This window comes from Musa acuminata, chromosome BXJ3-9, assembly GCF_036884655.1.
Source record: "Musa acuminata AAA Group cultivar baxijiao chromosome BXJ3-9, Cavendish_Baxijiao_AAA, whole genome shotgun sequence".
NCBI classification, from domain to species: Eukaryota; Viridiplantae; Streptophyta; class Magnoliopsida; order Zingiberales; family Musaceae; genus Musa; species Musa acuminata.
The window spans coordinates 7,288,975-7,316,087 of record NC_088357.1 but is presented as its reverse complement, the minus strand read 5'-3'; the positions used below and the strand labels follow the sequence as shown (position 1 = coordinate 7,316,087).

The following is a 27,113-nucleotide window of genomic DNA, read 5'->3' as shown; positions in this document are numbered from 1 at the left end:
GCACAAGCAACGTTTGAGTGTAGAAAAGAGGGAAGATCAAACAGAGAAAAAAAAAACTTAAGAAAGGAAGAACAGATGGAGGAGATCCCACTCAAACGAACAACCATTGGCCACTGGCTTTTGGGAGGTCGACCTCGGTGCAAGAATTGCTGCAGGTGATGCATGTCACCTCGCTCGCCCACCTAATCATTGAATTGTTCCATAAGAAAGCACCAAATCTTCTTTCTCTAATTTCCTTTAAAGATTGCTTATTACTTTCCCTCATATCAGTATGCCTACGCATGCATGTGTGACGAGGGTATGTACTGTTTCTGCAAACAATACTCGAGTACTAAGGATTCTATTTTACTGATGAAAGCAATGCCATTTAGCAGTCATCGCCTATTCATAGCAAGACTATTCTTCGATTTCTATGGCGTGCTAACAATTTCTATCTACCTTGACTGATTCTTATTTGATCAGCGACGTAACTCCTGCTCTTCCTTCTCTCTGACCATGCCGACAGGTGCTTCCGGATTAGATTTATTGAGCCCTCGTTACTATGACTGGAGATTTCTTCTGCTTCTCGAACAATTTTCTCTGTATCCTCGTTGAATCGATATTATAATGTCATGTGTCAGGTCCGAGGGCAATGACAAAGAGAAGGACCTAAATGCGACACAAGAAAGCGTCAAGAGTGCTGGGCCCTCCCATGAGTGTCAGTCAAGCTACTTCTGGTTTTGGAGATGCTCCATGACCTTGTATCATCTGAAGCTTAGCACTGAAACATGGCGTGCAGGTTGTCACCTGAGTGGGTGATGCATGACGGGGATCAGACCTGTATAAATTGGTGAGGGAGTGTTGGACAAGGTTAGCAGAATCCTGGATATGGGTCACCACTGCTGCAGCAAGCAGAAGGTGAAGAGAGGCCTGTGGTCTCCTGAGGAAGATGAGAAGCTGGTCAAGTACATCACCTCCCATGGCCATAGCTGCTGGAGCACTGTCCCCAAAGAAGCAGGTCTCTCTCTCTCTCTCTCTCTCTCTCTTGCTCGGATCTATTTATCTGAAGTTTCTGGTTGGAGTTTTTAGGGTTACAAAGGTGTGGAAAGAGTTGCAGGCTAAGGTGGATCAACTACTTGAGGCCTGACCTAAAAAGGGGAACCTTCTCGGAAGAAGAAGAAAGAATCATCATAGATGTGCACAGGATCCTAGGCAACAGGTGCAGTGAACCCTAATCCCTTTGAACAAACTACACGCCTTAGGAGATCAAGCAGGTTAAAGTGTTCCTTCTCTCCCTCTGTTCAGGTGGGCTCAGATAGCAAAGCATCTCCCTGGGAGGACAGACAACGAGGTCAAGAACATCTGGAACTCATGCATAAAGAAGAAACTGATATCGCAAGGCTTGGATCCGACGACACATAACCTATTCCCCTCTTCTCGTCCTACCAACGGCAGCATCAACCCAGACGAGCTTCATCAGCTCCACTATACTCGATCGCCCACCACGCCCTTCACCATCAGCCCCCCCATTAGAAGCCATGACAGAATGAAGAGCCACATGGAACTGAATCCGCCCCTGGAAACACCACCACATGCTTCTGCCGTTCCCTTGCATGAGACAGCACCTGTGCCCAACTTCCAGTACCAAGACGACCATGTCTTGATGAGCTTCAAGGACCACGGCTCGCATGCTTCGCTCGACTTTATGAACGGCTCTTCTTCCTCCTCTTCCTTAGACCACACCAACATGTCCTCCTCTTCGTTCCATGAACCTGGTTTCATCGATGATTGCATGTGGGATGACAGCACCGTGGAACCACTGGAAGCGCTGCAGCAAGCTGAAGATCTAGTGCAGGCGCAACCCACGATGTGCAGAATGGGCGTCGATGAGGCGAGCGAGAAGGGGATGGTGATGGAGACCTCCTACGGCAGTGCCACGCTCGATCTTGAGATGATGGAGAGCGCATTGTTGCCTTGTGGAGAGTTTTGCAGCGGGAGCTCAATGGAGCACCTGCAATGGGATTGTTAGGTTTGATTCCTTCCTTTATGGTTCCCTTTTCCCTTGTGTTTTAGCTGCAAAGCAGCTTAGCTCAGGCACTGTGCACCGGAAGTACTGAGCAACTGTGAGAGAGATGATCTGAGAAGGTGCAGTGAAAACTTCTCTTGTTTTACCTGACATTGGTGTATATTAATTTGAGTCTGTCTCCTTCTAGTAGTAAATGTGCCAATGCCTCATATTTATGCTAATGATATATCTTAATGATAATAATCAAGAATTTACTCAAAGAAACAAAATAAAGTAAAGAAAGGACAAGAAAGTTAGGGAAATGAACTCAAGAGATTGAGTTATGCCAAGGAAGTATGTTTGAGACATCCAACTGGTTAGTACATTAATTTTATAAATAATAATAATAATAATAATAATAATAATAATAATAATAGGTTAGAGCATAAAACTATATGATAGTCATAGTAAAGTGAGCTACTAATCATACATTTGTATATCATCTAATCATCAAAAGAAAATGTTGACTACGATCCACAGATTAAGACAAGGCAAAAAAATGTTGTCCATTGGCTAGTTAATTCCACGATTTAATTCTTTTTTATATCGTGATTTAACGAAAATTTATTATAATAATAATAATAGTAATAATACTAATAATAATATTCATATTAATATTAATATTACTATCCTTGATAACATATTGGCGAGGGTTGTGCTACATTTAGATAGATTGACCACCGTCGAAATCTGTGGGTCCCGCGGCAGGGAACACGTGGAAGTGCTGATTTGCGAGAATGTTACCTCCGCCGATACGCAGGATCGGCGTACCGTCTTCGCTCCACCGCGTCAGAGACACGTTGGCGTGACCTCAGCTTTCCTTCTCCGATCTTCTCTCTCTCTCTCTAGCACGAATTCTTTTCTTCTCTCGCCTTCTCACGGATATCCATGGCGAAGAAGGCTGCTTCGGTGCAGGCTGCGGTGGAGGAGGTTCAGAAGAAGCGCACAAGGAGAGGATTCCCATAAAGAAGATCGAGGACCGCTACAGCCGCGACGTCACCTACAGCAAGCGTCGAAAGGGCCTCTACGGCAAGTCTGTACCACTCCCGGATCAGAGATCACTGTAATCGCCCCGTCCCCCGTTGGTCGCCCCTTCGCCTTCGGCCACCCCTCCGTCGACGTCGTTCTGTGCCACTTTCTCCCTGGCCAGCTGCAGCGGAAGCCCGATCTGGAGGAGCTGCAGCGCAGGGCGGAGGATTTGGAGAAGCTTCAGAGGCTTCCGGTTGCGAAAATTGACAACGACGCTTCGGAGTCTGGCGGTGGATCGGTGCCGGAGGGGCCGCAAAGCGAGGAGATGGTGGAGCTTCCGAGGCCCTTCAATGCCGAAGAAGTAGAGGACATAAGCGAAGCCTGGATGACAATGTTAAGGATCTCGGCCGCGTCACTGGTTCTCGGGACGACTTCCCTTCTCTGGATAGCATCCCTCCGCTGGATGACCTCTCTTGCGGTGGAGACTTTGAACACTTGGAAATCTTCTGCTGGGAATAGATGAGTCTTGGCAAGCGTCTCTGTAGCTTCCATTTGCTCTTCCGCTTGTCCTACAGCTGCAGATTAGCTGCGTCTCTGTTCCTGTGGATTCCATTAGGTGCTGAGTTCATATCCTCTGTTTTGCTGTAAGAGAATCACAGCATCGGTACTGCAATTTCTTCTTCTCAAACTGCATCTATAAGCTGTTCCTCACATGTCATGTTCATCTTCACCACATCTCCCTACCTTACACAGACAATTCCATGCTGATTACTTGAACCAATGAACCCGAGCAGAGCAACGTAAGCCACTAATCAACATTTTATTCCATCTTTTACATACAAAACGGAACTAAATATCTAATAATCGATGCATTTACATGGGCGGCAGATTGCAAGCTACAAGTTGATCCAGCAGCCATCAGTCGAGGGGCTGCGAGCACTCGGGAGGGAAGCCCCCGGGGAAGCCCTTGGCGTCGCGGCAGTAGTCGTAGACCATGTAGTTGTCCCTCACCCACTTCAGCTTCCGGGCCCCGCCGGAGTCCAGGCCCTGGTCCCACCAGCCAGCCTTGGAAGCCGAGCATGACGGCCGGCCGCTGGCAGCCACGCAGGCGTCGGCGACGAAGCCCCGGTAGGACGCCACGAACGGCGCCTGGCTCCAGTCCGTCTTCACCAGCCCGCCCCTGGTGGCCCAGTCGTCGGCGTCCCATAGGCTGGCGTACACGCGCATGGCCTGGCTCTTCGGGTACGCCACCCCCGCGCCTTCGCTGTTCCTGAACACCCTAACGGGCGTCCCGTCCACGTAGAACCTGTGACAACATGCGGAGAGAAGCGTCAGGCACGCAGCAGCAAGCAACGTCGACGTACGCGTGCATGTACGTATCGAGCTTTGGTGATGGCGCGCGGCACTCAACACTATCCGCCGAGGATTCCACAGGACGGAGTAGGTGTGGAAAGCCAACGTGGGATCGAACCAGAGGTAGAACTGCTGCTCCCTGTCGCCTTTCCCCTGCGCGAACACGTTGGTGTGGAGGACGTACGGCTCGCCGCTGGTGTTCCCCAGGAACTCGAAGTCGATCTCGTCGTGCGCCGGGCCTTGCGACGACAACTGCAGAGAAGACAAGCAACCCAACGCAATCAGTTCCACCAAACAAGCAGCAAAGCCGACCCTGCTCGTGTGCTGCATTACGTAGTAGGTGGTGACGGTGCCGGCGGAGTTCCCAGGCACCAGCTTCATCTTCATGTCGAACCTCCCGAACAAGTAGGCTTGCTTGGACTGGAAGCCGGAGCCGGAGGCGCGGTCGAGGGTGAGCTGGAGGAGCTCGCCGTTGTCCAGCATCTTCCCCCTGCCGTCACCCCAGGTTATGTCGACGTCCGACAGGAAGTTGGCCGAGGCAGAGGCGACCACCATGGCGGCCATGAACGAGGCACGAATCAGGGACAGCTTCGCCATGTCTTGGAGAGCTAATTGGTTTGGAGCAAAGCAAAGGGAAGAAGGCTGTTATATATATATATGTGTGTGGAGCGTATGGGAAAGGGTGAGGCATGCAGCTGGATTCCAAGAAGATATGCACGGGCTGAGAGAAAGTAATTGCGTGGTTGACCTGCTTCTATCTTTTGGTGGCCGAGCTTCCATTATTGGTGATGTAGTTTGGATGATTGAGCTTGGAACACTTTGCACGCATATACGTGATAAGCACGAATGGTTCATAGGTTTAGGTAGGAGTCTGCAAAAACAACAGCGATAGGACTGTTCACATTTTGGAATCGGAGTGCGCATCGCAGATGCTGAATGATGAATGAACTGTTTCTTCTTCTTCTTCTTCTTCTTCTTTACTGTGGGGGATAATGTGATGTGCAGAGCCAGAGACCAAAGTCTAAACCAACGATTAAGATGCATGCGATGGAGGCCTTATCCGAGGTGGCAGGTACGACGTCAGGTGTCAAGATTGGACGCATGCGTGCATGAGAAGCTGACAGCTACTGCTGGGCTGTCAATCTTTTGTCCGTAATCCAAATCACTGTCACGTAACGACGCAGATATGTATGTTTAATATATATATATATATATATATACATGTAATTATGTCTGTATAAAATTTGATGTAACGGGAAGTCATGGTGGTGCATAAAGGACACAAAACGTTTCGGCCGCTACGAAGTCGTGTAATAGCAGCCGTTAAAAGCTCGACCCAACAAAAAAATTTCTTGCTGGAATCGAGATCTCATTCGAGGGTTCCGATCTCCTCGCAGGAAGAGCGCAAGGAAAGAGAGGGGAGCGCAATTCCAGATCAAAAATGGTTCGTTGCTTCTCGAATCCCTCCCAGCTCGTCAATTTTGCATTCATTTTCGGTTTCTCGTTATCCGATTTCTTCTTCTTTTGCTTTTTCCGGATGTCCCGTTCTCTAGCGACGATTTCTACCGGTCCCTTCTTCTCATTGTCGAATGGTTTGATTTCTAGGTCTTTTCCTTTCCCAGATCTCTCTTGGTTCCAATGGGTTTTCTTGAACAGTCTCGGAAACTGCGGATTTGAGATCCTTTTCCCAAACATTGCGTGTTATCTGAGCCTTGGCCCGCAATACACCTTTGTTCTGGTCGTTTGCAAGAATTGTATTTAGACGAAGCAGCATTTAAATTTGTTTTATGTCGAATAAAAGTATTTGTAATCATTGTGTTGTCCGTGATCATAAATTCGTAATTGGTTATAAGAATTAGGGCTTGAATGAATCTGAACCTCGTTTCCCAGTTTGATTCCGTATAGTTGTTGGAATTCTGGTGAAGGCACCGGCATTACAATCCTTGCTCACTGGTACCATAAATTGGAAATTTGGAAGTTCTTCTAGCACAAGACTTATTGAGGACATTCTTGCATATCCTTTTTCAACATGTTACATCGTAGATAATATAAGTATCTTGGTTGGTTTCTTGATTCAATTTGAACATGATTAATCTAATTAAGGTAAGTACTTTATGAATCTCATGCCTGATGTAATAGAGAACTTTAGATCAGTTTGATATTGCACATAATATAATAGATTCACTAGAGGCTTTCATTATAAAATGGTTTGCATGGATCATCTAGCATGGGGCCATAATTTTATTTTGGTGGGTAATATGCCCACCTAGATAACAAAAAGTAACCGAGTTCTCTGCATTTTGGATTCTTGGGTTTATGTAATATTTTATTTTTTTTCTAGTCAAGCATATTAGACTTAATCTGTTCCTTTGTTTATCTGATTCTTCCATGTGATATACGTCTTTTATCACATAATACTTTCTCAGAGACTTTTGTATCAGACAAGCACTTACAATTTATTTTATCTTTTCAGATCCATTTTGTAATTCTTATTAGTCGACAAGGGAAAGTTAGATTGACAAAATGGTATTCTCCATATCAGCAGAAGGAAAGATCCACGGTAATGTTATCTATGGAAAGCTTACTGTTTTCTTTCTTATGAAATATTGTTATTTATTGACCAGCACATCTTTGCTTTTACCTCTTTCGATATCTCGTTTCTTGTCTGCTTATGTGTTCAATATAGAAATGGATGACTTGAAGTGTCATATTTCTTGGGATTTAAATTTATTAGCTATATAAGATCATCTTGCACAAGGAAGATGTGAGATCACATGTCGAGACTTGTTATTCTTTTAAATATTTTCCGAAGTTGGTGAGCACTTAATTTTTGCTAGTTTGAACAGAGTATGCAAAAGTAATTCTATGATAAATCAGAGTTACTTCTCATGTTCTAGAGCCAGTGCAAAACCAATTTGGTAAAACTAACTAAGATAGCTCAACCTTCATATTTCTTACAGAATCAGCATATAACCATCCTTTTATCTTAAAATACATTGATCTTCATAGCTTATAGTGTTTAGTCATTAGTGTTGCTTTTTGCTGCTTATCACCTGCAATGTGGCCAATGATATTACCATGCAGTGATTTTTCACACTCTGAAAATCATAAATCTTGATGTTTGTGGATATTTTGGGACATACATCGTATTTGTTGCCAAATTTAATAGAAAAAGCTAAAAAGATGCCAGTGCTGGTTTATGCTATTTTTTGTATCATTGTGCATACTTAATACAGTTTTTTATTTCCTAAAAGGTCATCCGGGAGCTTAGTGGTCTCATTCTTTCACGAGGCCCAAAACTTTGCAATTTTGTTGAGTGGAAGGGTTACAAAGTTGTGTACAGAAGGTAGTCAGCTGGAATTATTTCTGACATGTCACCTTCAATGATGTTGGTTTTCTTTGACAATAGATAGATTTCTTATTCCTACGAGTCTTCCATATCTTTTTATGCAGATATGCCAGCCTATACTTCTGCATGTGCATTGATCCTGATGACAATGAATTGGAAATTCTTGAGATTATTCATCATTTTGTTGAGATATTAGACCGTTACTTTGGCAGTGTGAGTCACTATCATTTTGTTCTTTACTATTCTGTTATAATATTAGCACTTTTACATAGCTGTGGCTCATCCATTTCTCCCTCCAGGTTTGTGAGCTTGATTTGATCTTCAATTTCCACAAGGTAATGTTTTGTGTCTTTACAGACTCTGAACTCTATACTCACGTTTACTGAAAGATTTTCGCTGTCTTTAATCTGACCAAAGAAATTTGCAGGCATACTATATTCTGGATGAGATCTTGATAGCTGGTGAACTTCAGGAATCGAGCAAAAAAGCTGTTGCACGGCTTATAGCTGCACAGGTAACTGTATTTTAAATTCGGTTATTTTTGTCTTACCTATTTGTATTGGCTTCTGAGCAAATAACCTTACCCGCCATACATCTGCATTTTATTGTATCAGATATAAATCAACCAACATTTCACATGGTTGTGCAAGTATCAAAAGAAAAGCAAATAAAACAAACATAAAGCATATGGAGCATTAATCAATATGAAATTATCAATGCTTTATCTTGCAACTGCTATCTTCAATTGTCCTTGTTGCTTTGACTCTTTTGTGCACACTAAGAGGATAACCTTACAGTTAATGTTCTTAATTGTGCTGAACAAACAAAATACTTGGACCACATCATGAGCTACATGTGAGATCTCCAATTGCTGGCATGATGTTTTTCGCAGTTGAGATTACAGCAGAGATGTCATCTGTGGATCTGTTTTTATGTTCTTGGGTCTTTTTTGTTTGTTTGTTTTGTGAATACTCCTGATAGCGTCTGATGAAATGATATGTTCTGAATTTTGCTTCGTATGACATCAATTTCACGGAACAAGCTTTTCACTTGTGTTGTTCTATTGCATTTTGATATATTACTCCCAATAAGTTCTTGAATGTGAACATTGAATCCTTGTACAACATTTTTGGTACTTGGGTCAAGGTCACACTACCTGTCAGCATGGACACCAGAAGATCTATAGTCCTGAAATTTCTTTTGTCACTATCTCGAACAAGATGGTGGTGCTCGAAAGCCCTGATGAAGCCATTTGCAGAAAACTAGCACCAATTTGGCCAAAGTCACTAATACATAGATATTTTTTTCACTCCAACTGGCATCACTGAAATGATATTGTTCCTGAGCAATTCAAGTTATGTTTGCAGGACTCGCTGGTGGAAACTGCCAAGGAAGAAGCTGGTTCAATAAGCAATATGATTTCGCAAGCCATATGATTGCAGCTGCCATGTCAGAAATGTTGGGGGTGTGTCTACTGTTTTGATGCGTTTGTTTTAAGAACATGGAAGATATCAACATCCCTCAATTTATTTGAATATTCTATGTTGCTATATTGATAATTATTGCTGTCTTAGCTCAGTTGTAATGACACCATTTTTTGCAATTATATGTTATTCCCTTTCCAGTCTTTTTATAATATCCGGTAAGATGGGAATTATCTGAGATTAATGAACATTTCATTTAGAGAGGCGCATTTAGATAGAAAAACACATTTAAATATTGGGTGTTAATAGTCTGGGCTACAAACTGCACTACCATAGAAGGCATTTAAACATACTGTTCTATTTTATTTCGTTTATGTTTACTTATTTGTTTATTTTGTGATTTTCTTATGTTAAATATATAGATTTGATTGACTATAATACGCAAAAAGAATAATTCTATGATTTATGAAGCCACGTAAATGTTGAGCTCAATGCTTTCCCTTTTACGTTACGACGTAGAATTTTCGATGCTAATTAAAAGCATTGATGGTAATCGTACCCATTCAACCTATCGGTTCGAAGAGAGTTCTTCGAAGGTCCGATTGGGTCATTTCAATCCGACCCGTTAAAAAAGCTCAAGTTGAAGCGTCCATTTAGCTTCATTCTGGTGGGACCGTCTCAACCTCTATCAAGCAAACTTTCCAAGCATAAATATCCACTTGGCGCCGTGTCAACCTGTCCTGGCGTTTAACCTTTGAGAGCTCGACGCAGATAACGGACGAGAGAAAGAGGTGACGGGGGTCGGGACATGATGAAGCCTGAGGGTTGAGGCTGTGGACAAAGGCACAATGGCAATGACACTTGACGGGGCAAAGATTTCAAGAAATAAACTGAAGTAATAAATCAAAAGCGCCGCTTTCAGGCAAAAAAAAAAGAAATCGAAAATTTTGTTTTTTTTTGTTTGTTTGTTTGTTTGAGAATTTGTCCTATAAGAATACAACGGTTTCCGTAAAGAAAAATATAACAGAATACGAACAAATTTTAATTGGTTGGAGGAGGCGAGATCGAAGAAACTCCCACGAGATGGGCGTGGAAGAAACCGGAGGACCGGCGGCGCCGCTTCTCCCCCAGCCGACTCCTCCGCAGTCAGCGCCGCCATGCTACGGCGTACCGGTCGCCGCCGCGGCCTTCCAAGATCCCTACTTCCCTGATCCTCCAGCGTACGTCCTCCTCCCCGTTTACCCCCGCCGCCGGCGCCAGCGCTGCGGATGCTTCTCCTGCTGCGGTTCCCTCATCTCTTCTTCCTCCACCCTCCTCTCGGCTGCCTTCTTCCTCGTCCTCCTCTCCTCCGCCTTCTTTCTCTGGCCCTCCGACCCCGTGGTCACCGTCACCCGCTTCCACCTCGAAGACATCCGCGTCACCCCGCCGCCTCTCGCAGCCATCGGCATCTCCCTGAGGGTCGATCTCAGGGTCCGCAACCCGGACTTCTTCTCCCTCGACCACCGCTCCATCGTGGTCTCGATCGGGTACCGCGGGAGGCCACTTGGCTCCGTCACGGCCAACGGTGGCCACATTAAGGCGCGGGGGGTCTCGCACGTTCACGCCAAGCTCAAGATCGACGGGATCCGGGTGTGGAGTGATGCCATCTATCTGATCGAGGATCTTGCAAGGAGATCGTTGCCTTTGGACACGGTCACTGAGGTCGACGGCAGGATGCGTCTCTTCTTCGTGGACCTCCCCGTTCAGGTAAAATCTTCAGAGGCTTCTTCTTCATTCCCATCAACTACTTGTGATTGATGAATTTACTATGCCAATAAGATCCAATTAATCCGATTCTTGTTGTTGAATTAAAGGGAAAAAAGATTAACCCAATTAGAACTTTACTTATTGGTTGCTTGATCTAGTGATCTTGGTAAATAAAGAGTTGTCCTTGTTCTAATTACTTGGTTTAAGACAAACACACACAGGACAACAGAAGCAAAAATTTTGGAATACGGGTGTGTAGAGCATCTGCTTAGTATTTTTTATTCCAAAGGCTAGATTTTCTTGAAGAAAACTAATAAAGATGTGTTTCGATAGATCAAATTCTTACTAGTTTGAAAACCATTCTTCATGTTCTTTGATTTTTTGAGACTTATTAGACGGGAGAACATCTCATTGCCATGTCCCACTTAATAACATGAGTATGCTTTATCGACTCAACAAAATATGTACCATTTAATTTCTAATGTTTGGCATATCGACCTTATTGATTAGTGATAACTTTACTACTAGTTATCGGTATAACAACATCTTGATCAGTACGATTTTTCTCTCTTCCGATAAAGCAAACAACAACAACATACACTATTTGTATTTTTATTTTATTACCTTTGATTTATTGAAGGAGTGTACATAACATCTGTACTTATTGAAGCTATATTGTTGTACAAATGTGAAGAAAGTGAAGAAGAGAGTTAAAAAAGAGAAAGGCATGAGCGAATCCAAGTTCCTCCATATCTTTTGATTTAATTCACTACAGAGCATGTGCAAGTATGTACTTGACTACTTGTTCATGATGGGAGAAAAAAAATATTCATGCCAGAAGTTATCGATCTTTAGATGGAGAACTGTGGACATAAACTTTTCTCTTAAATGTGTTCTCAGTTAGTCTAATCATGTATGTGTACATGAAAAACAACCCCTGTTAATGCCCTGTAGCTGTGAATTACAATCTGTGAGAAATTTTTTCTCTTCTGTAGGAAGCAACAAAGATAACCTCTGTGTCTTCAGTATGTTCCTTTTCTCTCTAATCTATACATCAATTACCTGCTATTCTGTGCAAATCTGCAGGGAAAAATTTCTTGTTCGGTCTCTGTTAATCCAGAAACCCGGGAAGTCATTAATCAAGACTGCTACCCTGAGGTAAGTTATTTGACAAGTATCACCAAGTAACCTTATTGCTTTTAGGACTTCACCTACCATAGACTTCTGATGCCAAATGCCTCCATGCGATCCTTGTTCAGTGACTACTGGTATTTGCAGCAGAGGATTCAGGTGGATGGTTCACAAAGTATTTGTTTCCTATTTCTGCATGTGTTTTACATAGTATGCGAAGTCAAAACAAAACTTGTTTATAAGATATGAATTGTAGTCTAGAAAATTGTAATCCGTGAACTCGAAATCTGAACAATGTGTTTTAAGTGATGGCTTAGTTAACCTGCCTTGGTGCTGACTGTGATATTGCCGTGCTACTTTGAACAATATATATCTTGATTCCAGATAAACTGAGATAAAACCGATCCTAGCTCAGCCAAATAAGACCTGAGAGAACTGATCCTATATCTGCTCTTCTTTTCTGGTTGTGAATGAATCTTTACTATATCTGAAGCAATTTGCTGGAACTTACAGAAATATTATTTAAAGTTTCAGGACTTTTAGGATGAATTATAAGTAATGTTTTTTTCTTTAATCTTTTGCCTGTCGTCACTTAGAGTGCTCATGCCAATTGTGTAGTTTGTGTAGTTTTCCTCGTTGAGCCGAACATGAAATTGTGAAATAATGGTATTTATGTTTGTGCATTATTTCGTTGGCATTTACTTGCTTTGATGTTGCATTGATTGATTCTGTACTTCAGAGGATACCAGGCTATAAATCATCTAGTAGTCTGCTTCACTTTCATAATGAGGATGGCAGCAGCGCAGGCAGATCAAATTTAGGATGGGTTTGGATGGAAAAATAAAAAATTAAATTGGTTGGGATTAGCTAGTTTGGATGGAAACATTTAAAATTATAGCACAATAGAAATCGTAGATTTAAGCCTTTAGATGGAATGACATTGACAAAAAAAATTCTATCTTTAAGTTGATAAGAAAGATTTCTCATATCCGAGTTTTCTTCAAAAGGAAAAAAAAAAAATTGGCAAGAAGAAACTGTATAAATAGGTTATTTGATTGAAAGTTTGGAGATTGAAGCATTGAATCAATATCACGTGGTTGGGAAATTTAAATCAAATTAGCATTTAAAGTACCTGATGATTTTAATCTTCCTAAAATTAATGCAAGACAAAGATAAAAGATCGTATCAGAAGTAAAAGCAGCAAGTCTGATTCTTAATACTAGAAAGGAAGTAAAAAATAAGTGCAGGATAAAGCATGGTGGGGGTAGGAAAGATTATCTAATTATGGAAGCAAGAAAGTATAAAGGGAGACAATTAATGAACCTATTAGTAATCCACAAAAAATGTTTTTCGAACTTTTAATTAAAATATTACACAAATATTGTTTCTACTTATCTGTAATGCTTCTTTTTAACTTTCGAGGAAACTCTTTACATGTAATAATCTATCATAACAAATGTAAGACTTCGGTTGGGACATTAGAAGTTATTTTTAATCATATATATATATATATATATATATATATAAAATATGATTAAAATTATATGGCATGAAATCTCTCTTGCCACTATGAGAATTTTGAGGGGATATGAAGTGATCCATCATCATCATCATGTGCCTTTGTATTGGGATTTTTGCACGTATGTGAAGAATATATTGCCTTCGAAACCTCGATTCATCTTGATAGCTTATATCCTTAACACAAAAATAACGTCAAATGGGAAGCAAATATGGTGGGTGAGAATTCATAGACAGCAATATATCAACGGAAGTCAATGGAATTTAGATCGTTATACAATAAATCTTTCGTTGAAGAGCAATTAATGCCGTCCTTTACTTCTTACCAATTGCAGCTGCATTCATGCATGCAGTCTCATCCTTTCTCGACCATATCAAATCTGCATCCACATTTGTGCTTCCATATATTACCCGCCGGCTTATACACTATTATCCGTCCTCTCCCCTTTTCATCTCTTCGTCTTCTGTTGATCTTTCTTGGATAGACCGGTGACAAATCTGCAGTAGAGTAATGCCGTCTGTAGTTTTGGCGAGTTCGGATGGCGGCCCGAAGCAGTTCGAGGGGAAGATCACGTCCTACGTGGTCATCTGTGGGATTATTGCTGCCACCGGAGGATTGATGTTTGGATACGACATCGGCATCTCCGGTAATAGATCGTCGTCTTTGGTCTGTAAGATTAGGTGACAGCATATGAAGTCAGATGAGATTTGTTTGGTATTAGGATTTTGGGGTGTTCGTTCTCCTGAATTCCAGGAATTCAATTCGTTAATGGTCCGTGGGATTTGAATGTGTTGTTCTCAGGAGGAGTTACATCAATGGATGACTTCCTGGAGAAGTTCTTCCCTGATGTGTACGTGAAGAAACACCGGGCCAAGGAGAACAACTACTGCAAGTACGACAACCAAGGCCTGCAGCTCTTCACCTCGTCGCTCTACCTCGCCGCGCTGGTGTCGAGCTTCTTCGCCTCCAAGTCGTGCACCAAGTTCGGCCGGAGGCTCACGATGCAGGCGGCGTCCGTCTTCTTCTTGATCGGCGTCGTGCTCGATGCCGCCGCCCGAGACCTCGCCATGCTCATCATAGGGAGGATTCTCCTCGGCATGGGCGTCGGATTCGCCAACCAGGTAGCTCTGTTTCCACGTCCCGGGAATCCACTCATTGTCTCCGTCAGAATCTTAAGGAGATCCAACTGGTGTAATGCAGGCGGTTCCGTTGTTTCTGTCGGAGATCGCGCCGGTGCGAATCCGAGGCGCCCTCAACATCCTCTTCCAGCTCGATGTAACCATCGGAATCCTCGTCGCGAACATCGTCAACTACTTCGCCTCGAACCTCCACCCGTGGGGGTGGCGGCTGTCCCTTGGCCTCGCCGGCGTGCCGGCCACGATCCTGTGCTTGGGCTCCTTCCTCATCACCGAGACGCCGACGAGCCTCATCGAGCGCGAGAAGACGGATGCAGGCTTGGCCATGCTCAAGAAGATCCGAGGAACAGAGAACGTGGAGCTGGAGTACCAGGAGATCGCGCGGGCCTGTGAGACAGCGCGGCAGGTGAAGCGCCCGTTCCGGACGCTGATGAAGCGGCACAGCCGCCCGCAGCTGGTCATCGCCGTGCTGATGCAGGTGTTCCAGCAGTTCACGGGCATCAACGCCATCATGTTCTACTCGCCCGTCCTCTTCCAGACCATCGGGTTTAAGAACGACGCCTCGTTGCTGTCTGCCGTCATCACCGGCACCGTCAACACCCTCTCCACCGTCGTCTCCATCGTCCTGGTGGACCGAGTCGGCCGGAGGATGTTACTGCTCGAGGCCTGTGTTCAGATGCTTCTCTCACAGGTTCGGATCTCTCTCGCATCCCCTCTCTCTCTCCTCTTCATTCGAGTTCCTCTGTAGGCCGGCACTGCTTTGAACCTCTGAGAACTGCAGGCTCTCATCGGAATCCTCCTGCAAGTGAATCTGAAATCAAACAACACGCTCCATCAAGGAGTGGCAGTGCTGGTGGTGGTGCTGGTGTGCCTCTACGTGTCGAGCTTCGCATGGTCATGGGGGCCTCTCGGGTGGCTGATACCCAGCGAGATCTTCCCCTTGGAGACGAGGACGGCCGGCTTCGCCTTCGCCGTGAGCTCCAACATGCTCTTCACCTTCCTCATCGCGCAGGCCTTCCTCTCCATGCTGTGCCACATGCGGGCGGGCATCTTCTTCTTCTTCGCGGCATGGATCGTGGTCATGGGACTGTTCACCATCTTCCTGCTGCCCGAGACGAAGAACGTCCCCATCGACGAGATGGTCGAGATGGTGTGGAAGCAGCACTGGTACTGGAAAGGCTACATGGACAAGGAGGAAGCCAAGGAAGACAAGGTTGACATCATTTAGGGTTGCTTCCTCGTTGCAAACTTCACCTTCTTCCTCACGCACGCACGTAGGCGACATTTTCCATCGATGATCTCAGTGTGCCAACACACTCAAGATTGTTTCTTGATTTCTTCTTTCCAAAACAATGGTAGCTTTACAAGACAACATTGATTCTGTAGAATCGCAAGAACGATAAATTCAAGATGATGTCTTACGACCCAATCCAGTGATGCCTCAGAGCTCAAAACCTCATCTATCTAACTAAGATTCGATATTAGAACCACTATGGTAAGATCCAATCCAGTAATAACTTCACGTTTTTCTACTTTGTCTCTTGTCATCCTCAATATAAATTATGAATAATAGACATAAACAAAAAAAAAAAAAAAGGAAGAGGCGATGAATCTCTCGGTCACAACTTATTTCGATTTTCTTTCTCACATTACATTCTTGTTTTCTTGTATTTAATCCAAAATTTCTTTCAAAATCTTTTATCGTGTTGACTTAATTATAGAAAAGAATACTCAAATCTTGTGGATAGGTTAATTCTACATACAAGGAAAAATATTATCTGTCGTGATGTATTCCAAATTCAGAGATACTTTTCATCAGATTTCATCTAATAGGCAGAGGGTTCAATCGATGAAACCTTCGATCTCCATGATTGAAATCGTCAACATAGAATTGGAACTCTTGAACCAAAATCTACTGTAATTTATCACTTTTGGATAATTGTAATCATCTCTTAGATCTCAAGTTATGCCTGTTGGTAAACAGTTCATTTTGTCTTTAGAAAGAATGGATTAGGCCAAAATATCATAACAGGTGCAATTTTTTCTTTTTCTTTTTCTTTTCCTAATTTATAAGGTCTAACACATGAATATGACTCGGATACGAATCGTAATCGTGTCTTGACTCCGATTTAGAATCAACTATTTCAATCCTAAGATAATTTTGGTTTTGTCGAATTTGGAACCAAAATCGAACCGATGGTTTCGATTTTGTTTCCTAATCAATTCTATTTTCAAATCAAATTATATATTATATATTTTAATTTTTCTAAAATATTTCTCTAATTAATTATTTACTAAACTATTGAAAGAGACATAGTTTTTTTTAATAATTTTTTTTTAAATTTATTTGGAGCTAAACTAAATCGTCGGTTTGGTTTCGATTTTAGATTACATGAATCATAATCAAAATTTTATTTTAGTTCCGAATCATTGTTGACTTGGTTCAGACTTTAGTTTTAATATTAATAAAATATTAATCAAATAAAGAAACAGAATATTAGACTTCTAATTAAAAATAATAATTTATTATTTCAGGTCACCACCCTATTCAAGACTAGTTTAATTCCCTATTTTCTGCTACGACATACCTCCTCTTACACATTATGATTTGGCCTCTGATGAGCCATTCATTATCTTTCTATCACCTCCTTGATGTGTGTGATGCACATGGCTAGCTTTTAATTCCCACATCTTCCTTCTCATTCTTTCAAAGGTTCTTCTGCTCTCTTCACATTGGTAATGTGTCCCAAAGGTCAAACATGACTCCTCCAAGACAAAGTTGGTGGTAGACTTGGCTGTTCTAAATCCACCAAGTCAGTCCTCCTTTCATACCCACACCTTCCATCTCTCCATTCAAGGTTTGATGACAACTCTTTCGTCTTATAAATGCATGGGAATTGCACTTCATCATCATCATCTTCTTCTACTTCCCTTCAAACTTGGCACACTCACAGGACTGGGGATGACGTCTGCTGCATGCAACCGTGACGCTATCAGCTTAAACCAGGTGGAAGACGCGGCAGTGCTCTGTGCTCACGCGCGAGAATCCTCCCCCTTTTGACGCAGAAAAGAACACCACATGCCGTCCACCCACTTTCTGGAACCCAGTGGAGCTGGTCCTGACGCAATCGTACAGTGGCCATGGCGAAGACATTAAAGACGAAGAAGGGTGGTTGGGGTCAAAAGCATCTACTTCCTTGTCAAAGATCCATCACGAGTGATGCTCGGGAAGCAGCAGGACTGCCAAGTGTGCTCACTCGCTTTCATGTCAATGTCCTATGATGATTCCGGCATATCTCGGCAGTGGCATGTATTCCACCGGTGCTGTTGCTGGAGTTAATTAAGTAGGAGGTGGGCACTCGGTCACGAAGGTTAGATCGGGATGCCATCATACGCCACTTTCATGTCATGTCTCTCTGCGCCACCAGTGAAGGTTGGAGGAAGGACAATAATGGGTTGGCCTTTGTACTACATATATTATTGTGTTCTATGCAGAATGGAAAAGAAGACGAGCTCTGTTGGGATTCCACAAATGTCACTGAAACATCGAATGATTTGTAGAGCCAGTGATCACAACACACTGAATCTTTATAATGGCTCAACCAAAAGTTTAGACTCTAACATTACCATGTCACTGGCGACATGAGGAAACATGCAAACAACAAACAATCAAATGTGAAGTAAACATGGCAACGTTTCTCACATCGTTTGATACTAATCACCACAGCGCCAAAAATGAGCACATCAGTCCGACGACGACGAGCCAAGCTTATTACTTACCACTCACGACAAGCAACCACTACTGCCTAACAAGGCCACCGGCCACGGCAACGAAGGAGAAGACAGCAAGAACAAGGGCAAACGCCTGTGGCACGGGCTTCGTGCCAGCGCTGGGCCGCGGGGCAGCTGCCGGTGTAGGGATGCCTCCGGTACCGCTGCTGCTGCTGCTGCTGCCGCTGCTTGGGGAAGGGGCAGCAGCCGGGGAGGTGGAAGGGGCAGCAGAGGAGGACTTGGGGATGTAGATGTCCACCTTTTGGCCGATGGTGCAGTGGCCGGGGAAGCCGCAGAGGAAGTAGTGGTGGCCTTTGGTCTTGATGGTGATGGAGTCATTACCGGTGGCGTATGTGGCGATCGGAGATGAGGCGTTGCATGCATTGTACTCGGCCTTGGTCACCTCAAGCACGTTGTGGAAGCTATTGTTGTAGTCGAACACTGCTCGCACGCATGGGAAGGTTGCATCAGTGGCTAATGACTTACATGAAGAATGATCTCATGCGAAGGCCACCCGAGAAAGAACATTGAAACCGAATCAAAGGAAGCAATCGAAACAGCATGATGAAGAAGATGATGCAAAAGCAGTAGCTTCTCATTTAACATGCCATTTTATCAAGAGATAGGCAACAAATATATGCATTCTCTTGCAGTCCGATCTTAAACCTTGAATCTGCTGCATCCAATCATCTATAATCTGTAAACATTCCTAAATTGCATTTCGAACAAGACAAAGTTCCATATTCCTTCCTAAATCAGTAGCTCCGTTCTGTATTATTCATTACAATTACATAATAAATCAGACAAGGTTTCACTGAAACATCTCCAAAAGGCACCATATGTTGTTCAAGCTTCATCAAAGATAAAGAATTAGGGGGGGGCGGGGAAAAAATGACATCTTGAGAGAGAAAAATAAGAGACAAAGAAAAGGAGAACATAGTTGCAGATTCATACAGTTCTGGTTACACAGAGAAAGAAAGGAGAAAAAAAGTAAATCCAAAGCAGAGATCAATAAATCCACACAAAAGAAGAAGAAAATAAGAGACCGAGAACTCTGCAGGGCTACCGGACAATCAAGGCTAAACATAAACCACAGAAAAAAGGAACTAAAAAGCTTCCCCAAAAAATAAAGGTAAAAGGAAAACTCAAGAACAGAGGAAGAAGAACAATAACAGAAGACTGACTACATGGGAAGAAGAAGAAGAAGAGGTACCGATGGTGTCTCCCACATGGAAGGTCTTGGACGAGGCCCAGGCAGTGTAGTTGGGGCTCCCCATGATGGTCCACCCCGCGGAATCCCCCACCTTGTAAACTGCACCCTCCGCCGGCCCGGCACCGGCGACGAGAAGCAACGCCACCAACCCCGTTGCCATCGCCAACACCTTCTCCATGGCTGCACCAGACAGAGGAGTCGAGAGCAGGGCGCCGAAGGAGCAAACAGGGCACAGAGGACACTCCACCCTTTCGGCTGTTGGTCTACGTCGGTGGAACAGCAGCGGTGCGTTTTATGAAGCCTCCCACCCTCATGGCTTTATTATTATTATTATTATTATTATTATTCTAAAGCAAATCTATAAAAAAAGTATAATTACCATAAATTTACTTTAACAAGGTCATGAGAATCCAGAACCTTCCTCCGTTTTTTCCTTTTTCTATTTTTCATTTCAAAACATCGATTCTCGTGTGAAACTGAAATCACGCCTTCAATTATGGAATTTGATATGGAAAATCGAGTCAATACAAGTCAAACAAGTATATATATATATATATATATATATATATATATATATATATATATATATATATATATATATATATGGCTGTACAGCTTCGCGATGATTCCACACGTCGTTTCCCCAGACAGAGTTGGATGCGAAACGACAAGACGTATGTCGAATGGACAAGTTCATGTGGAGATAGAGAAACGATTAATCTTATATTACTGAGGATTTATGAGTTGGAAGACATATAATGATAGTTTAAATTAATCATTTATGAATTATTTGAAAGAGCAGCAAAATGATGCAATTAGAGGGCATTCGAGTGCGCTTCCCTTTTGGATTGCTAAGCACATTGCAAGATTCACGCTTGCCTGTGCTCGACGATCTTAATAATAGCAACAGCAGGTGATGAAAGCAATGACATCCTCCTCATCCGTGAAGCGTTGCATGAATATTGGCTTTATGGCTCCACGAAGTTGGCCGCTTAGCATGTCACCTAAATCCGATGTACGATTTCACACCCCCGTTGATGATTTGATGGTACATATAATCATTCTTTCTTAATACTAATTATTGGTATAAACAACTTTACGCTATGGTCTCGGAGCCAACGCGATTGGTTCAGGTCTGAATGAGCGAGGGTCTTGTACAGCGTCCCTCTGGGTTGCCGAGGCGGTCGGTCGTGCTGATCGGGTCGCGTCGAAGGTCGTCGGGCTTCTCCGAGGGATGGAGGTTCCTCGCTTGGGTGTTCGGGGGAAGGAGCTTCATCTTCGTCCCTGCACACAGGTCGGGTCCGGAGAGCTCGACCCGATCCCTCCGACGATCAAGTTAGTGAATAGTCGCAGGGGTTTTTTTTCTGTTGTCTCCCTCTTTCCCCCCTTCCCGTTTAGAACACGAGGGTATTTATAGGGGAGCTTACTGTTTCCTGATATACCCGCTTGTAGGGAGCAGGATCGTACTCCTGGTAACGTCTGACAGTGGTGTTGGCGTGGCGTGAGGGATCGAGCTTGAGCAGGATGTTAATGTGCCTCGGTCGGTGTTCCGATCCGTGTTGACCAGGTGTTGTCAGGCCAACAGAGGTGCGAGGTGTCATCTGGGGCAATTGACGTCGCCCGGGTCTTATCGCCATTATTACCCTCATCATATTCCCCCCCCGAAGGAAGCTATGCGTCGGTTGTTGTAAAAGGGGAGTCTGAGGCATGGCTTCAGCTTTAGAGACCATCATTGTTGGGCGGTTGCCGGTACGTTACCAGGGGTGTGGGAATCGAGGAGTTTAGTAACTAAGGAGGGTTGGGTGTGCAGCGGTGGCCCTGGGTAGTGTGCGGCCGAGGAGCACGACTCGGGTGGGCAGGCCACACAGAGGTAGTGGTCTCGGGCAACATGCGACAGAGGAGCACGGGGCAGGCCGCACAGAGATAGTGGTCTCGGGCAACATGCAGCCGAGGAGCACGACTCAGGCAGGCAGGCCACGTAGAGGTAATGGTCTCGGGTAACATTCGGTCGAGGAGCACGGCGTAGGAAGGCTGCGACCGAGGGGTATGGCTCAGAAGGGCAAGCCGCGCAGGCATGGTCTCGGGCAACATACGGCCGAGGAGCACGACTCAAGCGGGCAGGCCGCGCAGAGGTAGTGGTCTCGGGCAACATGTAGCCGAGGAGCACGACTCAGGTGGGCAGGCAGCGCAGAGATTGTGGTCTCAGGCAACATGCAACCGAGGAGCACGACTCAGGCGAGCAGGCTGCGTAGAGGTTGTGGTCTCAGGCGGCACGTAGCCGAGGAGCATGACTCAATCGGGCAGGCCAAGTAGAGGTTGTGGTCTCTGGCAGCACGCAGCCGAGGAGCATGACTCAATCGGGCAGGCCGAGAAGAGGTGGTCTCGGGCAACACGCGGCCGAGGAGCACGACTCATGCGGGTAGGCCGCGTAGAGGCGGACTCGGGCAGATTGTGGCCGAGGGACACGACTCGGGTGGGCAGGCCGCAGAGAGGCGGACTCGGGCAGACTGCGACCGAGGGACACTGCTTGAGCGGGCAGGCTGCGCTAAGGTGGACTCGGGCAGTTTGCAGCCGAGGGACACGGCTCGGGCGGGCAGGCCGCGCTGAGGTGGACTCGGGCAGTCTACAGCCGAGCAGTGTAGATACAAAAGGGGGTTAGGCCGGAGCTAACCACGAGCCGGGAGGCGGTCAGGTAGATACCGAGCCTTCGCTCATAAGAGACTGAGGCAAGGCCTAGATTCCTTTTATGAGGACTACATCGGATAGCCACCGCGGGTGCTTGACTTTTTCTATGGAGCCTGCTGCCAAAAGTCGCTCCTCCTCCTCACGGCCACGCAGGCCTTCGCCGCGATGTACCGATTAGCCCGCTGGAGCATATCTGGTACTATGGTGGGGGGTCGCTCCATGAGGGACCAGAAGAATCTGGAAGGTCGCAGGCCTGTCATAAATGCCTGCACTAACAAAGAGGGATGAGCATCTGGCAACTCTCGGATTTGTGTTGTAAAGCGATTTACAAAATCGGAGAGGGGCTCGTCCTCCCTTTGGTTGAGTCCGAGGAGTAGTGCAACGGTCAGCTTTGGCCGGGCGTAGGCTAGGAAGTTAAGCTCGAAGTCTTTGACGAGCTGATCAAAGGAGGCGATCGTCTTGGTCTTCATACCGCTGTACCATGTGCGGGCTGGCCCCCTCAGAGTCGTGGGAAACGCCCTGCACATCAAAGCGTCAGAGGTTTCGTACAGTGCCATTTGGGCACGGAAAACGGCTACGTGGTCCGTTGGGTCGATGGAGCCGTCATATGCGTCCAAAGAGGGGAACCGGAAGTTCGGGGGAACCGTCTGATCTTGTATCTTGGGCACGAACGGAGACCCTTGGTGTGCGTCCTCCCCGAGCTCTCCCTTTGACCTAAGAACCTCCTTCTCCACTTCATCGAGCCGCTGACTAACAAAGTGTAGCTAGGCTCGCAGGGAGTCTGTTGAATCCGAAGATAATGCCTCGGGTTCCAAGCGACCGCTTGGGTTTGCCATCACCCGATCCTTGAGTGGGGCCGATCGGACCCGAGGTGAAGTGGGAAGCTCCGGAAGTGGCGTGTGGGCCCGAACGGGCGGCTCCTATTGCCGCAGTGGTTGGATCGCAGGTGGATGCGCCGAATGAGAAACGAGTGGGATAATGGATTGCACCATACTTGTTAGAGTTCGAACTTGATGAACAAGGTCCTGAAAGGCCTTGGACGACACGAGCGACGAGTCAGCTAGGGCACCATCGGGTGGCGACAAGCCCGGGTCGTTGAATATTCACCAATAGCGCTCTAAGGTCGCGGCAGGGTGCTCTTCTCGAGGTTGGTCTTTCGGGGGGTGATCCCTTGTGGCCCCGATCAGGTGTGACCCTCCAATGACAGGTTCGTATGAGTCGATTTGCCGATCCCTCGACATTCGGCCTTCATTCTAGCGCCTAAATGTTGGTGTAAACAACTTTACGTCGTGGCCTCGGGGCCGACGCAGCTGGTTCGGGTCCGAATGAGCGAGGGTCTTGTGCGGCGTCCCTCTAGGTTGCCAAGGCGGTCGGTCGTGCTGATCGGGTCGCGTCGGAGCTCGCCAGGCTTCTCCAGGGGATGGAGGTTCCTCGCTTGGGTGTTCAGGGGAAGGAGCTCCGTCTTCGTCCCTGCACACAAGTCGGGTCGGGAGAGCTCGACTCGACCCCTCCGACGATCAAGTTATTGAATAGTCACAGAGGGTTTTTTCTGTTGTCTCCCTCTTTCCCCCCTTCCCATTTAGAACACGAGGGTATTTATAGGGGAGCTTACTGTTTCCTGATGTGCCCGCTTGCAGGGAATAGGATCGTACTCCTAGTAACGTCTGACAGCGATGTTGGCGTGGTGTGAGGGATCGAGCCTGAGTAGGATGTTAATGTACCTCGGTCGACGTTCCGATCCATGTTGTCCAGGTGCTGTCAGACCAACAGAGGTGCGAGGCGTCATCTGGGGTAGCTGACTTCGACCAGGTCTTATCGCTATTATTACCCTCATCACTAATAATCATTTGGACATCATCATGATACAGTTTCCAGATCCTAATTTGGTGGATCCGAAACTATGGCTACATCGGAATGTAGAACAAGTGAGAAGAAGTGACTGTTAAAACAAGCGTACAATTTGAGATCCACATGCCGGACTTCCATCTCAACGGAGAAGAAGAACTCCGGTTCAATTATATCAGATAAAATCTTAATTTTTGAGACAGCTCGTACGTGACACTCTTCATCCTTCTAGGGATTCCTGGAACAATTGGGCAGAAGCACCGGCCCATTAGGCCGAGTCTTGATCAATGGATTCCTCTCGAAGAAGTTGGCAGGACGAAGCTCGAAGCCACCGCTCAACAGTGGCATCAACGGGAAGTCTTCTTGACAGGGCACGTGATGGAAGCCCGCAGTGTACCACAGCACGATGTCTGTGTCTTCGATCCCTGCATTCCTGCATGCAGCACGCCATCGTATCAGCCATGGCTCCATCACGAGAACAAACGCAACTCGTATGTTCATGGCTTTCTGGCAACAGGGTCACGTACCTCCGACTCCATGCAGCCAAGTTGTCGTCTCCCCTGCTCTCGTCCGTGTAAAGCCCCGCCGCCCACTTCTCCGACTTGTTGTAAGCCGTCACCCACACCTGATTCTTGCTGTAGCTCGCCCGGATCTGAGGGTAGTCATCGTCGGAGAGCAGCGAGGCCGCCGTCGCGCCGTGGCTGATCACCCGGTACCCGACGAGGTTCCCCATCCTCGTCCTCTTGCTAGGGTTCACCACCAGCAGCTCGCCCGGCTCGTCGCCGAGCTCCACTCGGGCGTCGGCCTCTGTCTTGGCCGTCTCCTTCGCCACCGTCCAGTAGCTCCTCCTCCGCGAGCTGCCATCGGTCACCCTCACGGTCTTAAGCTTGGACCTGACGAAGGAGTTGGCGGGTCCATCGACGTCGAGGTCCAGGTGGAACGTGACGAAATGATCGTGGTAGACGCCGATGGTGTTTCTAGCCAGCAGCGTGCCGTGCTCGTCGCCGGCGATTTGGTCTGCGTGGGTGTAGCGCGTGCCTTTGACTTCCAGGATTCCTGTCAGTGACACCTGCATGCATCAACGTGAAGTCGAGACCAAGTCAGAGGTAGAAGAATCTATGATGTCGAAAAGTAGTCAACGCCACTAAGGCAGGCGTCCGGTGGCACAGTGGCATCCGGTCAACACACATTCACTGGCACATCTGATTAGCGTTGTATGATTCTATTCTCATCTCTTCTTTCTCATACCCCTATTTTGATGGAGCCGCTGGTCTTGAATTCCCAGTCTATCACGTAGTCGTAGTTGCCGACCGCGGACACCATTCGCACCACCAAGCTCACGTCCGGCCTCACCTCCGTTATCTGCCGCAACGCACACAGTAATACTCCATTCGTATGCAAGCATCGATCCTGAGATGGTTCTCGGACGTAGATGAGCTCACCACTTGGCCGGGAAACCCGAACTCGGTGTGCCGCCACGAAGCGTCGCCCGCGTAGCGCTCGAAGACGCAGAGGGCGTTCGGGATCCGGACCGGCGCCCCGTCTCGGCCGGCGAAGTGGGCGTCCATGAACGCGGCGTTGGCCGGGCAGTCGGCGTTGGGCTCCAGAGGGGCCGCCGAGAGCCCGAAGCCGTTCTCGCCAGCGTCGAAGAAGGTCTTGTAGTACCACTCCTCCGACGGATCCATGTACGGTATGAAGAGCTCGGACACGAAGCCCCTGTGGAGCACTCGCCGCGGCGTTCCCACCTCGGAGTCCTTCAAGGAAGCCACGGAGATGACTGTCCCGGCTCGGACGTCGAAGCCCAAGTGGAATTCCCAGTTTGCCCACCTGCAGATTCGTACCAACTTGGTAAGTCGCGCCATGATCTGCTCTTGATGTTGTCAGTGTGCATTAACGTACAGAAGTTATTGCGGAAGGTGTTCTTATGGCGATCTGCATCTTAACCTATTGGCGTATTGTTGATGCCGACATTGTTGATCGAGTCAATGCAAGTTTAATTACATGCAAAGCAGAGAGAGCAAACATGGAGGACAGAGAAGACAAAAAGGAAGGGAGAGCGGGTGAGCTCAGTGGATTCGGACCTGATCATGTGGCCATCTACTTCGAACCCCTTCCCTTCCGGCTGGACGAAGGTGCCGGGCTTCGTCTGCGGCCCGAACGGCGGCCTCTGCTTTACGGCTCGGTAGTCCGTCCCTGCCGACTCCGGCACCGGCACCACCACCCGGTCCTCGTACTCCACGATCGTCAGGGCGTCCAAGTCCACCACCACCGTCACCCCCTCCAATGGCCGCGCGTAGAAGTTGACCGTGTCCCCCGTGAGGTAGCACGCTATCTTCACCCGCCGCCTCCCCTGCTTCGCTTCCCCGAACCACCCCACCGACAAGGGCGTGCACAGCACGTCCTCCAGCGCCAGTCCCCTTTTCGCGACCGACGCCACGAACGGCGGGTAGCTGAAGGGCAGGGCGGAGGCCGCCTCTTCCTCCTCGAAGGTGAGCATGGGGTACCCGAATCCCTCGTAGACCTCGTCGGAGACGACGGAGCGACTGGCAATGTCCACGTATATCTCGTGGGTCTTCCCCTCGGACCGGGCGATCACGAACGCTCGCCGTGGCGGCAGTGCCTTCTCCTTGCTTCGGCGGTGGCCCAACGACCACTCAAGCAGGTCGGGCTTGTCGGGCTCGTCCAGGCCGACATAGTGGAAGGAAAGCGATTTGGACGAGCCAAAATGGGAGGTCTTGATAACGCTGCTGACAATGGAGATCTCGGAAGGGGTGAGGGGGTCGAGGGGATGGCGGTAGCTGCAGGCCAGCTCGAACGAGAGGAGGAGGAAGAAGAAGAAGGGAGACATGTGGTTGATACAGGGGAAGTGAGTGACGGTACAATGAAGGTGGGAATAAATGTGGACATAAAGGAAGGTGGGTTGTTTTG

The 27,113-nt window shown here is 46.6% G+C and overlaps 7 protein-coding genes across 9 annotated transcripts; 4 read left to right on the top strand and 3 right to left on the bottom strand.

Moving 5' to 3' along the window:
* The first annotated feature begins 670 nt into the window (after positions 1–670).
* Positions 671–2,181, top strand: LOC135648784 (transcription factor MYB3-like). Its single transcript, XM_065166732.1, has 3 exons — positions 671–997; positions 1,069–1,198; positions 1,285–2,181. The coding sequence occupies exons 1-3, from the start codon at positions 868–870 to the stop codon at positions 2,006–2,008; spliced, it is 984 nt and encodes a 327-aa protein (XP_065022804.1). The 5' UTR covers positions 671–867; the 3' UTR covers positions 2,009–2,181.
* Positions 2,182–3,814: 1,633 nt separating this feature from the next.
* Positions 3,815–4,999, bottom strand: LOC135648894 (probable xyloglucan endotransglucosylase/hydrolase protein 23). 2 transcript variants are annotated; one of them, XM_065166901.1, is made up of 3 exons: positions 4,700–4,999; positions 4,485–4,618; positions 3,815–4,319 (listed from the first exon to the last, which is right to left on the bottom strand). In XM_065166901.1, exons 1-3 carry the CDS (start codon positions 4,961–4,963, stop codon positions 3,932–3,934), a joined length of 786 nt encoding a protein of 261 aa, XP_065022973.1. In that variant the 5' UTR covers positions 4,964–4,999; the 3' UTR covers positions 3,815–3,931. The 2 variants fall into 2 exon arrangements, with proteins under 2 accessions (XP_065022973.1, XP_065022971.1); XM_065166899.1 differs by having other exon boundaries at positions 4,425–4,618; positions 4,700–4,998.
* Positions 5,000–5,655: 656 nt separating this feature from the next.
* On the top strand, positions 5,656–9,351 carry LOC135649793 (AP-1 complex subunit sigma-2-like). The gene is made up of 7 exons (XM_065168607.1): positions 5,656–5,810; positions 6,840–6,926; positions 7,621–7,712; positions 7,820–7,928; positions 8,015–8,050; positions 8,143–8,229; positions 9,083–9,351. Exons 1-7 carry the CDS (start codon positions 5,808–5,810, stop codon positions 9,149–9,151), a joined length of 483 nt encoding a protein of 160 aa, XP_065024679.1. The 5' UTR covers positions 5,656–5,807; the 3' UTR covers positions 9,152–9,351.
* Positions 9,352–10,154: 803 nt separating this feature from the next.
* LOC103997612 (uncharacterized) lies at positions 10,155–12,359 on the top strand. 2 transcript variants are annotated; one of them, XM_009418892.3, is made up of 3 exons: positions 10,155–10,885; positions 11,972–12,043; positions 12,145–12,359. In XM_009418892.3, the coding sequence occupies exons 1-3, from the start codon at positions 10,223–10,225 to the stop codon at positions 12,145–12,147; spliced, it is 738 nt and encodes a 245-aa protein (XP_009417167.2). In that variant the 5' UTR covers positions 10,155–10,222; the 3' UTR covers positions 12,148–12,359. The 2 variants fall into 2 exon arrangements, with proteins under 2 accessions (XP_009417167.2, XP_009417166.2); XM_009418891.3 differs by having other exon boundaries at positions 11,972–12,359.
* A 143-nt stretch (positions 12,360–12,502) lies between these two features.
* Positions 12,503–16,085, top strand: LOC103997611 (sugar transport protein 8-like). Its single transcript, XM_009418890.3, has 4 exons — positions 12,503–14,181; positions 14,337–14,656; positions 14,736–15,362; positions 15,453–16,085. Exons 1-4 carry the CDS (start codon positions 14,046–14,048, stop codon positions 15,897–15,899), a joined length of 1,530 nt encoding a protein of 509 aa, XP_009417165.2. The 5' UTR covers positions 12,503–14,045; the 3' UTR covers positions 15,900–16,085.
* A 2,153-nt stretch (positions 16,086–18,238) lies between these two features.
* Positions 18,239–19,941, bottom strand: LOC135648652 (mavicyanin-like). The gene is made up of 2 exons (XM_065166529.1): positions 19,656–19,941; positions 18,239–18,883 (listed from the first exon to the last, which is right to left on the bottom strand). Exons 1-2 carry the CDS (start codon positions 19,831–19,833, stop codon positions 18,471–18,473), a joined length of 591 nt encoding a protein of 196 aa, XP_065022601.1. The 5' UTR covers positions 19,834–19,941; the 3' UTR covers positions 18,239–18,470.
* Positions 19,942–24,280: 4,339 nt separating this feature from the next.
* Positions 24,281–27,026, bottom strand: LOC135648774 (amine oxidase [copper-containing] alpha 2, peroxisomal-like). Its single transcript, XM_065166710.1, has 5 exons — positions 26,267–27,026; positions 25,628–26,012; positions 25,434–25,547; positions 24,713–25,254; positions 24,281–24,618 (listed from the first exon to the last, which is right to left on the bottom strand). The coding sequence occupies exons 1-5, from the start codon at positions 26,680–26,682 to the stop codon at positions 24,414–24,416; spliced, it is 1,662 nt and encodes a 553-aa protein (XP_065022782.1). The 5' UTR covers positions 26,683–27,026; the 3' UTR covers positions 24,281–24,413.
* Between the last annotated feature and the right edge of the window lie 87 nt (positions 27,027–27,113).